The 12,917-nt window shown below is 33.2% G+C and overlaps 1 protein-coding gene across 2 annotated transcripts in view; it reads left to right on the plus strand.

Annotated features, from left to right (window-relative positions):
* The window catches only part of COL24A1 (collagen type XXIV alpha 1 chain), a 345,626-nt gene that overhangs the window by 161,105 nt on the left and 171,604 nt on the right, over nucleotides 1-12,917 (plus strand). For both annotated transcript variants that reach the window (XM_074266340.1, XM_074266341.1), the window contains 3 exons: nucleotides 1,386-1,439; nucleotides 10,968-11,021; nucleotides 12,157-12,201. In XM_074266340.1, the coding sequence (XP_074122441.1) occupies nucleotides 1,386-1,439; nucleotides 10,968-11,021; nucleotides 12,157-12,201 (153 nt within the window). The remainder of the gene's footprint in view (nucleotides 1-1,385; nucleotides 1,440-10,967; nucleotides 11,022-12,156; nucleotides 12,202-12,917) is intronic.

The raw sequence follows: 12,917 nt of genomic DNA on the forward strand, positions 1-12,917 counted from the left end.
CCTCCCTGATGTCCACAGGGTCTTTGTTAATAACTCTTAGGTTCTTCCTTGAAAGCCATAACTTACCATTTTCTCCATTTCTCATATTTAATGTACATTTCATATGATTATAAATTATCAACATTTTCTAGAAGACTTCCAGTGATAAACATACTACCTCCTTCTTTGATTTTATATGTCTTTCATTTCCAAATATGTAACAATCATCTTCTACCTGCACAATGTAGTAGTTTGCCATTTCCTTCTCCAGCTCATTTTATAGATGAGGAAACTGAGACAAACATGGTTAAGTGAATTGCCCAGGGTCAAATAGCTAATAAATAATTATTAATTCAGGTCTTCCTGATTCCAGGGCTGGCACTGTATTTGTTAAATTACCTAGCTGCATTTGCTTGGTACATCGTAGGCATTTAACTAGTGCTAACTGACATGACTTAACTGATTGGTTCAGTTTTATAATTTTATCACTGTGAAACATTCCATACTGCTGGCAAGTAACACAGGATCTAACACAATTTATTTCATGTTGTTTGATAGCTTCAATCATATCCAACTCTTCATGACCCCATTTAGGATTTTCTTGGCAAAGACACTGGAGTGCCATTTTCTTTTTCAGTTTATGTTACAAATGAGTGAATTGAGGCAAACAGGATTCAGTGACTTGTTCAGGATCACCCAATGTCACACCCCATTTCACCATTCATAACACAACCAAAAATAACATATTTCCCATCACCCATAAACTAATGCAACTATGTCCTTCCAGTCACTCAAGGCTATTGTCAGCATATTCGATTTCTTGCAATTCACAACCTTGTTATGTCTATGAAGATATTAAAGAAGATCTGTGGCTTCATCCAGTGGTCATATTGGTACTTTTGTTGCTAATTTAGCAAGGCTAGTTCTGAAACCATAGAAACAGATTATCCAAGGATCCATGTTTGAAATCTTGACTTAAAAGGACCTGTCAGAACTTGTGGTACACTTGGTATCACTTTTTGAGAATCCAGAATTACCTATAAAATATTGGAACAAAACTTTATGGGGGTGAAATGAATGTGATATTGAAAAGGGAAAAAAACCCTTAAGTCATTGATTAAACTTGAACATAGTTCCACAGCTCAATGATTTCTTCAACAGAATAATTACTACAGTGTCTCTGTGGTCTCATCTGTTACTATTTTTTCCATTAATGCAAATTGCAAATCCATAGAAATGAAGGCCCCCAGATAGCATGTATTCAAGAAGTATACTTCATTCTAATGGTCTTGGCCTTTGAAAAGTCTAAAGGGAATTTTAAGATGCCTCTCAGATTTGTGTGTTTTTTTTTTCAGGAAAAAGATAACTCTGTATGTAAAATTTTACTTTTTTATATCTTTTCTTAGGGTTTTCCTGGAGACATTGGCATTCCTGGGCAAAATGGACCCGAAGGACCAAAGGTAAAATTTTATTATGTTGTAACTTGGAACTGTTAAAATTTGATGTTCAGAGTCTTCTGCACGCCAGGAATGGAGAGAACATGATGAAGATGGGAGAATATTCCTTTACAACCCATAAAATAAATAGTGTCTGTGAACCATTTTACATTATACAGCTTGCTTCAAGATGTGTTAGAAGCAATTTCAAAGTCCATTTATCTCATGACTGTGTTTTATCCAAAGCATGTTGTAAATCAGTAGAGTCCAGGTAAGTGAACATGATTGTTCTCAGCTTGATCTTTAGGGTTTCCAAATTTGCATAGTTAAGCTATTCTGATGGAATCTCTTGGGGCAAGAAGGAGAAATAAAATATGAAAATAATCCAGTCAACAATAACTATATTAGTTACTGAAGCCCTGAAACAATGGAAAGTGAAGCCATCGTCTCAGTAAACTGGACTTGTTCCATGGCAAAAAAAATGAGCACTGATAGCTAACTAAAATAATTCAATCTAACCGTTCTTCATTTCCCATATTTTTAATTATTTTAATGAAAATAATTAGATCTAAGCATTCTTCATTTCCTATGTTGTTGATTATCTAAGAGAAACTGACAAATAGGAATGCAATTGTATCTCCTATCTCATTTACTTCTGTGTAGGCTACTAAACGTGTATTCAAAGAATAGCCAAAGTTTAATAATTACTAAAAAATGGAAGACAATTAGAAAATAGCCATCAACATTTTCCTTTAAAAAGTTCAATCACATTCTCATTGAAAGCTTATCAAAATCTGAAAAATTCATTTGTGAAATATGAATTCACTATTTTCCCACCATCAATAAAGATAATCATATTAATAACCAACATTGATAGAGTACTTACTAAATGCCAGGCATTTCATTATCTAAATCAAATCAATTTGTTATTTAATTGTACTATTTGATTTCATGTATGATGTTTTTTTCCTGATCATATGAAAGATAATTATCTTTTAGTGGTCAAAGTAGAAATTTTAAAAAATTTAGCCTAATCCTCAAACATTTAGAATCTTAGAATCTTGGAGCTTTCAGAGACCTTAGATATCACTGTATCTGATACCACCCCCCTCATTTTACAGATAAGGAAACTGAGGCCAGAGAGATGAAGGGACTTTTCCAAGGTCACATGGCTAGTAAATGGCAGAGCCAGGACTAGAACCCAGGTATGCTGACTCCTCCAGTCTGGTGTATTTTTCCCGACACCACATATCTTTTGACTTTAGTTCCCATTACTTCACATAATGTCATAATACCTTAAATTTGTGTCATTTGCAAAATATATTCATATGCCTGATCCTATTTGATATTTACAACCTTAAGATCTAAGTAGGATGGGATATTATCATCTCTATCTTAAAATTTAGTCTAACAGGTTTGCTGACTTGCCTAACGTCACATAGCTAGTAAGAATAAGAAGTAGAAATTCCATACATATCTTCTGATTCCATTACAACATTCACCTTCCCTATATAGAGGTTTCTGAGATTGAAAAGAAAAATAACTATGAAATTCTTTCTAAGACTGTCATCCCCTGGAGGGCAGGGATTGTGTACTTTTGTTCATCTTTGTTACCTTAGAGCAGTCTCTTATATGTTGGTAATAAGTGCTTTAATTCCACTGAAATAAACCAATATTTAAAGGATCCTGCAGTAACAGTCTAAGATTCCAAGATTCATTTGACAAATGCTTATGTAGTTTTCCAAAACTGTACATTCTTTCTTTGGAACTTTAGCCTCATGAAATACTGAATTAGACAATCTGGTCTAAACAAGAATTGGTAGCTTACATTTGAGATGGAAAATTACCAAATCCCAGAAGTTTCTTTATGCAGCTTATTATGCTAAACAGGGCATGACTGCTGGAGTCTAGAAATTTGAATAATTCTCTCTCTATGGCTTCTGATTTTTAACTATTTATCCATTCCTACATTTCTATACTGCCTCTCTCTGGCTACTCTTTTTTCAGAAATGAAATTTCCATTATTTATCAAGAAAGATATCCAACACAAGAGCAAATGATGATGAAAATGAATGGAAATTCAAAAAATGGTTTGGGGTAGACTGCATTTAATTAAAATAAGTATTGCTTTTATAAGGAATTCAATATGGTTTAGAGCCATCTATCTCACTGCCCCTCCCAGCTTTAAGCTTGAGACCTCACAGAAAGAACAATGAGAAAAGTTTGAGTCATTTGTATTAAATGTTTAAGTTGTTAACCAGATTTATTTTACTTACATATGAAAAGTTGTATATGTTATTAGAAAAAAATAATTTTAAAAATAGGCTAAAATAGGGCACTCAACTTTAACAGGCTAGCAATTGCCATCAATTGCAAGTATGATTGCAACAATTAGGTCACGTGTGCTTCTATTTATTCATTTTGTATCTATAGAGATGGCACCTGTTTCCATAGGATTTTTGTTGGGTTTTGTTTTGGGAGTCTTCTGGTTTAGAACTCTGATTTTATTGTTGGGTAGAAAACTCCAAGCAAGGAAGCTCCCTATATTTGCAGATCTACAGCTACTTTTTAAAAAAATTACTTTGAAATTAAATAGAAAAAGGCAAAAATATTTCCACAACACTTCCATATACACAGCACAACATAGCAAGAAGATTCAATATAAAACCATGAGCTTCCATTTCACTCTTTATTTTTGTATTATTTTCTTTTCTGTGCTTCCAACTTTTCTTTTGTTCTCTTCTGTGCACTTTTTTCTTCCTACATGAGTCTGCCATACCCCTTGGTCCAACAATCCCCCTATTAGATCTATTTCTCAAGGTAATCAGGGGAAAAGAAAAATGTACATGTTCTCAAATAACTATAGCAGTTTTCAGTTGTGATGAAAAGAGCTAGAAATTGAAGGAATGTTCATCAGTTGGAGAATAGATAAACAAGTTGTGACATATGATCAAGATCATATAATATTGTGTTGTAAGAAATGATGAGATAGTTGATTTTGCAAAAACATGGAAAAACTTGCAAGAAATAATAGAGTGAAATAATAACCAAGAATACAGTGTGTACAGAAACAGCAATATTGTCCTAAGAATAACTTTGAACAACCAAGTCATTGTGCTATAAGAAAATTTCTTGGTGTAAAAATATTTGAGTGACTTTTCCAAGAATATACAATCCAAGTATGTGTCAGAGGCAGGACCTGACTCCCACCCCTGAGAAATAGAATATTATGAGTGAAGAACAGAGAGATCAATTTGGCTGAATTGCAAAGTATGAGATGGAGAATAATATCCAATGGGTCTGGAAAAGTAGGTTGGGATCAGATTATATAGGAGTTCAAAAGCTAAGCAGAGATATTTATATTTATTATAAAGACAATAGAAAGTCATTGGCTTGAATTAAATGGTCAAGTCTCTGCTTAAGGAAAATTACTATGGCAGAAAAATGTGGAATGGAACTGAATGGTAAGGAACTTGAGGCAAAGATGCTAATTTGGAAACTGTTACAATAATCTAGGCAATACATAATAAAGGTTTGAAATGAATTGGTAGTTATGTGAATGGAGAGAATGGAGAGAAGAGAGCTAACGCAAAGGATGTTTTGATGGTGGAAGTGGCAAGATTTGGCAAATAATTGGATAGGTAAGGTGAGGGACAGGGAGAAGGGAATGATGACACCAAAATTAAAAACCTAATTTACTGGAAGGATGCTGGTACTTTCTAAAGAAATAGGGAAATTTGGAAAGTAGTAAGAGTTGGGGGAAAGGATAATGAGTTCAGTTTTAGGGTTGTTGAATTAAAAAATATCTTTGGAATATTTAGGTTGAAATATCCAATAGGTAGTTTGTGATGGAACTGAAACTTGGTAATGATAGGAGTTCAGTTTCTAGTTCTGAGAGTCATATGCATAAAGATGTAAGTTAAACCCATGGGAATTGATGAAGTAACTGAAAGGAAAAGAATATAGAGGGAGAAGAGAACAAAACCCAGGACAGAACCTTGGGTAGTATTCACAATTAGGGAATGTGATGTGAATAATGATCCAGCAAAAGAGACTGAGATCAGGAAGTTAATAGGTGAACCAAGAGAGAGAAGTATCTTGGGACCCCTAAGAGAGTGCCTAATTGGAAAAAGTCATCAACAGTGTCAAGTGCAATGCACAGGAAAGATTTGTACAGTGAAAAGACAATTAATTAAAAGATCATTGGTAAATTTGAAGAGAAGTTTCAGTTGAGTGATCAGGTCAGAGGAATGCAAAGTGGTGAGAAGTGAATGAGAGAAGGCAGTAAATATGGGCTTTAAGTGGACAAGTATTTTTAAATAATTTGGCTTTTAAAAGGGGAGGAAATGAGATATAGGATAATAGCTTGAAGGAATGGTAGGTTTCAGAGATTTTTAAGGCATTTTGAGTGAATTTAAAAGCAGTAAGGACTAGTTGACAGAGAGAAGTTGAAGATTCAAGAGAGGGAGAAAATGAGGGTACAATCTTCTGGAAAAGAAAAAAAGGGATCAGATCAAAGGTGTATATAAAGGATTTAGCCTTTGCTAAGAAAAGGAGTATCAGACACTAGGGGGAAAAGGCAGCATGAGAATATCAATGGGTTTTGAGATGGAGGGAAAGGGGGGAAATGCAACTTTTGGCAAAAGGGATTTGAGTTTTTTTTTCAGTGAAGTAAGATTCAAGCATCTCAACTGAAACTGGTGGAAAAGAGTGATGGAAGGAAGAGATATGAGTATTTTCAGTAAGAAGAGAAGGCTTGGAATAGCTCCTATGCAGAGTGTGATAGGGAATCATTTAGGCAAGAAAAGGACTACTTTGATAAAAACCTAATTAGGTTTTCTAATCTAATGGAGCCTGGTGGGTCCTGCTAGAATTTTTGTTCATGAGTAACTACCTAGATGGCTCTAAAATCTAAACTCTAAAAAAATTTGAACACCTGTGTTCAAATCCAGTATCAGACACTTAACACTTACTAGCTCTGTGACCCTGAGCAAGTCACTTAACCCTAATTGCTTTGCCAAAATAAAATGAAAAAAATGATTTTATACTTTAAGATTTGTGTTCTACCAGAGTAGTCCTTGATACCTCAGTCTCATCTGAGAACCTTACCAATTTACCTCACCATGATAATATACTAGATGAAGATTTTCAAGGTACATACTGATGGTCCTTTAAAAAAAAACTGGCTTCATGGTTTGTTCAGACAACTAAGTGATACAATTAGTAGAGTATTAGAGATTTAGCTTCAAATCTTGAGTAGAACATTTACTAACTGGATGGCCTTGAGTATGCCATTTAACTTCTCTCAGGCTCAGTTTCTTCATCTGAAAACTGGATATGATAATCACTGCATTCTAAGGTAACTCCATTTTACAGTCAAGTTGAATTGTTTTCAAGTCATCCTGACACTGCTTTAAAGATAGTCCTTCAAATTCTATTCATTGGCCCAAACTCAAAATAGGATTAGAAACTTTTGTGAAGCATAAGTTTGTTAATTATGGTATCTATTTGTATGTGTATTTATGCAAATAGTTTTATATAATTGACTCAATAAGTCTTATTGAGAGCTACAAATTATAATAAACATATAGGGGCTTACATTATTAGAGAAATCATTTGTCAATAACCAGGAAGCATTCAGTCAGTCAATGTTTTCTGAGTGAATGCCTATTTACATACAAAGTTTTATTTAGGCTCCCCAAAAAAGGAAAAAACTCAATATTTATGAACACTCTTATAATCTACTTGGAGATTATAACAATTATAATGTTATGTTAACATTAACCAAGAGATCTCCTTTTCCTGGTTAAAAATATTGATTTCTTTAAAAATGAAGATGTAACTGAGGTGTCCCAACTTCCCTAGTATTTTGGCATTCTGACATAGCTTCACCTCTCTTTTGGTCTCTTGGCCTGGCAACTGGTGAACATCAAAATAGTACTGGCAGGTCCATTGAGGATGATACAGAGAAGAACTGAGAGAGATGCAAGTGATGACTGAGTTGCCTTTGTCCTCTCAGTTTTTGCTCTATGGCAATGAGACTGACTGTTAGCATGTTATCAATATATTATTTCCATGCTAGAAGGTTAGATGAATGCACAAGAAACAAACTGGTACACTCAAACTCCTACATCTAAGACCCTAAGGAACAATCTTGCAGTCTCTGATTTCTGCCACCAATATGAAAGCTTGGATATCTCTTTAATCTCTGAATGGGCATTTGGTCATGAATTAACTACATTTATCCTACTTCCTTTCACAAGGAGATAGAATGCTTAAAACAGAGCACTGAACTTCTAATTTATAACCTTAATTGATGTCTCCAATTCTATATTGTGATTAGGAGGTAAATGAAAAAGAGCAAGAAAGACAGTCAGGTCAACTAAGTCAAATGATTAGGCTCTGAAGGTTAAAAGAGATTTCTGCTTTTGAAAGGCTTGATGGGATGTGCACTCTATGTGTTACATATAAGTAAGTTTTTCTGCTTTTATTATCTTCTATTTAATCCAATTAAATTTTTACTAAGATAATGATCCTCGATGAAAGGCTTTTGATGGATGGTATTTTAGGAAGGGAAGGGAAAGGTGACCATCTGGAACCAAGCATTTGAAAAATATACTTCTAGACCATCATGAATTTGTCTTTTATTTTAGTATCTTGATAACTATATTTCAATGTAATTGATTGCCTTCATGATTCTATATATCTTATTTTATGCTTTTAAAAATATTATTCTAAAGCATGGCTTCTTAAACGTTTTCCATTTTTCCATTCCAAAAATGGAAAATTTTTCCATTTTCTCTTTTTCATCTCTTGGCCTTGTCACTTCTAAGGAGTTTCTGAGTCTTGAGTTCTTGGCCTTAGCTTTAGAGAGACATTAACTTAACTCTCCTACCTGCAAAATGACAGCCATGAAGAGGGGATCCATGTGGCTGAGTGGTGGGAAGACTTATTCCTCTGTAAAAGAGTTAAGAATTCCTGAAAGTTAGTCTCCTGGATGAAGAAAGGGAGATTTCTTGGATAAAATTGAATTCCAGAAGGGTCCCAGAAACTAGCTTTCATGATAGAGAGTGAATTTCCTGAACAATGTTAAGTTCCTAAAAATTCAGGAGCTAAATCTTCTATAAAGAAAATGAGTAATTCCTGATTAGTACAAATCTGTTGTTCATACAGCCTTACAATTGAGAAATAGCAATAGACTGAATCATGATAAAGGGGAATGAAAGGCCTTTGCTTTACTCTTTATTTGTAGTGTTAGATCTATGAAAGATGAGGTTCCTTCTCTAGCTCTCCAAGTTTATTTTTCTTGTTTTTCTTTTCTCTATCCATTGAAAATTATGTTGTATGTATTTATCTCTTTGTTAGGGAACAAGGACAACTTCTTTTTCATTGTTTTATCTAAGTAACCTCAACACCTTTCAAATAAGACACAACAAATTCTTGGTGAATTAGATTTAATTAATTTCTAAGTACTAGGCAACTAGTTATACATTCCCACACCACCACCTAGTGGCAAAAGCAAAAGTCTGCTAGACATTTTTTTATGAGTACTAGTGAACAATGCCCATTTCTGATGGATACAATGGACTGCAAGATTGCTCCTTAAGGTCTCAGATGTAGGAGTTTGAGTGTACCACTTTGTTTCTTGTGCATTAATCTTGTGACTTCTAGCATGGAAATAATATATTGATAACATGCTAACATAGTCAGCCTCATTGCCACAGATCAAAAACTGAGAGGACAAATTCGATTAACATTGAAAACACATTGGTGATTTATTTATGTTAGTAGACTTTAAAACAATAATTTACAAGCACTTAGATTTTCATAGTTCATAAGATTCTGATATGCTTACAAAATAATACTTTTTAAAGTTATCTATAAATATATGAAAATGTGATCATACTATCACACAAGATAAACATATAGATATAAGGATACACAAATCATATCTAGGGAAACAGCAAAATAATAAGTAAAAAAAAATTTGTCCAAAGTAAAAGTCTTTATGTTGGTGTATACTGAGATTAAATAGAAAGGAGAGGCTGGAAAAGATTGTGGAAAAACTTTGAATAATGAGCTAAGGAAATTTATCCTGTAAATAATAGGGAACCATCTTTATAAATGAAAATAACATATCTTAAAATGGTGTTTTAGGAAGTTTAATTTGAAAGCAAGGTAGAGGAGAGCTTGATGGGGAAAAAAGTAGAAGGAAGAGATTGTCATCCTTTGTCCTTCAGTGAGTGTAGGCTGACCCTGGTAGACATCAGCACATGGAACCTTGTTCTTTGTGCCACAGAATAATCCCTACAAGAAACATAACTACTATAATAGTAGTTATTGTTGATCCTTACAAAGCTCACCCTTTGAGTAAGTCATCTAACTCCTATGGACCTTAATTTCCTCATTTTAAAAATATGGGTAAATCATCTCTAAAATCCTCTTTAGCACAATGTTTTGATTTGTTTTTTGTATCCATGTACAAAATCATAGGATGTTTAGTGCCCTCTAGTGGACATATACGAAACTCAATAGTGTAATTCTCCCTGTCATTCTAAAAATACATTTAAAATCATAGAATTTTAGTTTTAATTAGAGCACTTTAGTTTTCTATGTAGGAAAATTTTAAAATAATAACTTAGAAGAAGTTGGATTTGTAACAGTTCAAAAGCTGCTAACAGATCAAGAATGCCACCAAGTTGAAATAATTAAAAGTCATGTTGAATAAATATGCATACTGTAGAACAAAGCTTTACCAGTGCTAGGAGCTGATTTTTTTTCAGAGACCAAACTTTATTTAACTCTGTACCTTCTGGCTAGTGAATAGTTCACATCTTTTTTTTAATTAACTAATAAAATTCAAGCTTTTATTTTGTTATGTCAGTAAACCTTTTCTGAGCACATAGACCATATAAAGCACATATAGACCACATAAAAGAGTGTGCTCTTTTCTAAGTAGGAAAAAAATATAATTTAAATTTGAGAGTACTGACACAACATGGTAGATGTGAAAGACCATAAGATTTGGGGAGGGAAGAACTGAGTTCAAACATAGGCTCTACTTTTTCAATTCCTGTGTGACCTTGGACACATTATTTAGCCAGTTTATATCTTAATATTTTATTTTTTTATTATTTTTTATTATTATAATTATATCTTAGTCTCCTCATCTGTAAAATGAAGTAAGATTGACATTAACTCAATTTTCTTACATTTCTTTTTTTTTTTTTCCCTGAGGCTGTGATAAAGTGACTTGCCCAGGGTCACACAGCTAGGAAGTGTTAAGTGTCTGAGACCACATTTGAACTTGAGTCCTCCTGAACTCAAGGCTGGTGCTCTATCCACTGCGACACCTAGCTGCCCTCTCTTACATTTCTTAAGTTCCATAATCTTACTCTATTCAAAGCTCAATTCTCTAATAAAGGTCACCATCTTTGAGGACTATTTCACTTTTGTCTGTGGGATGTAGTAAATGCTTTAAAATGTTTCTTAAAGTGTTTAGTGATTAGACGATACTTAAAAACTTATTGTGGATTCTTGTTTGCTTTTCAGGGACTTCTGGGCAATCGAGGCCCTCCAGGACCTCCTGGTCCCAAAGGAACTGAGGTATGAGAAAAATAAGTGTCCACTCAGCATCTTTTCTTGCTTATTTTTCCTTTTTTCTGTAGACCTTAAAATTTTGCTTAAAGGAAATGTTACTGTGGGATGTGTCATTTTTGCCATGGAGGATTTCAAGTTTCCATTCCATTTTGGCAGGTATTAAATGGAGTTCTCAGTCATTTCTTAGTGCTCTGTATTCACTAAGGGATTGATGTCAGTGGTCTCCATGGCATGTTTACAGAATATGGATTCAACATTTCATAATGCTCCAAAATTTAAGTCATGTTTATCATTTTGTATTTTCAACTGAAGGAGTCTTCTTTTTAACTGTCGTAGAAGAAATGTCCATGAATCAAGTTAAATAGAATTGATTATACTACTATAAGTTGTTCAGACATAGTAAGTCATATACACAACATATCCAGAAAAGAAAGACTTTATTCTTTGTGAATGAATCATTTGATAGCATATAAAATATTTAGCATTACATTTTATGTTTTTGGTGTTTTAAAGTAAACTATTACCAATAATTTAGTTTTCCATATAGATAATCATTTCCTTTAAGTTTATACCTAAGAAGTAAGCAGCAGGTTTGAAATGCACTGCTAACAGATGATTTAGCCTTCTAAATATGGGGCCTATTAAAGTGTAAGAGGTTGAGCAATATTTGAAAATTTGCTAAGAGAAAATATCCTTATCGGCTCTTTGCTAGAGTCAATATTCTGTCAGGGAAAGGACTTCATGTACAAATCATGTGCCCTAATGTTATAATAAAGATTTCCAAGTAGGTAGACTGGCTGAATTCTCTCACTTAGAGATTAAAATCAATTCATTGATTGATTACGCTATTGATTACCAATCTTCTGATATTGTAAAACTTTTAAAATATAAGAAAATATGCCTTTAATTGTCTTTTTAATCTACTTTAAATTTTAAGGAATTAGGTATATGTCTTATAGCATTTTTGATTGTTACACTCAAAAATACCTGACGGGGGAGTCACAACTCCAAAAAAAAGTTGAAAATCATTATACTATCAATGTTTCAAAATGACTTCAAATTTCTTCAGAAGTAGGGAAAATAATAATTTGTGAATTTGTAAATACTTTCTTTAAAGTAACAAGCTTTAATTATTTTTTAGGGAGAAGAAGGACCAGTTGGACCCTTTGGAGAGCTGGGTCCACGAGTAGGTATCACAGAAATAATATGTTTGAAAACCAGAAGTGCTTCTCCAGAACAGAAATCCATATTTTATATAATGGAGTATAAATAGTCAGAATATAATTTAGCCTAAAGCAAATTTTTAAAAAATAAAAGCAGAGGCTAACCACTTGAATTCTTTGGGGACTTATTAAAGAATAATATAAATCTTTTAAATATTTACTAATTTCTCTGATAGCCTTAGTTGCTTATGCAAATCATGTCTAATATTTCTCTAAATTTTCTATCATGATATTTTAGCTATTCTGATAGTACCCAGATAATCTGCTTTCTATGTGGATCAACAAAACTGCAAAGAACAAAAATATACTTTTGACAATCCCTTTAAGGAAGTTTACTTGTTTAACTTATAAGGTGTTTTCAGGTTCTATAAATAGATTTTAAACTGTTTTTGGTATAATTAATTCCCTACCCCTAAAAATGAATCAGTTTAGTGACTTAGTGACTTGAGGATTTGAGGAGCATCCATCAAAAGTTGACTTTTAAAAGTTCCTCATCTTTCCTTTATAACAAGGAATAGAATGGAAGTTCTCCATAGTTATGTCCCTTTTCAGAAATAATTTTTTCTCTGCCCCTTATTACTATTAGGTCACTAACTCTTTGGGAGAAATGAAACTAATTTGAAATTTTTATTTTAGAGAAATTAGAAATATCCCAAATGAATAGAAGCTGCATCAGTGA

Source organism: Sminthopsis crassicaudata, chromosome 4 (assembly GCF_048593235.1).
Source record: "Sminthopsis crassicaudata isolate SCR6 chromosome 4, ASM4859323v1, whole genome shotgun sequence".
In the NCBI taxonomy this organism is placed as follows: domain Eukaryota; kingdom Metazoa; phylum Chordata; class Mammalia; order Dasyuromorphia; family Dasyuridae; genus Sminthopsis; species Sminthopsis crassicaudata.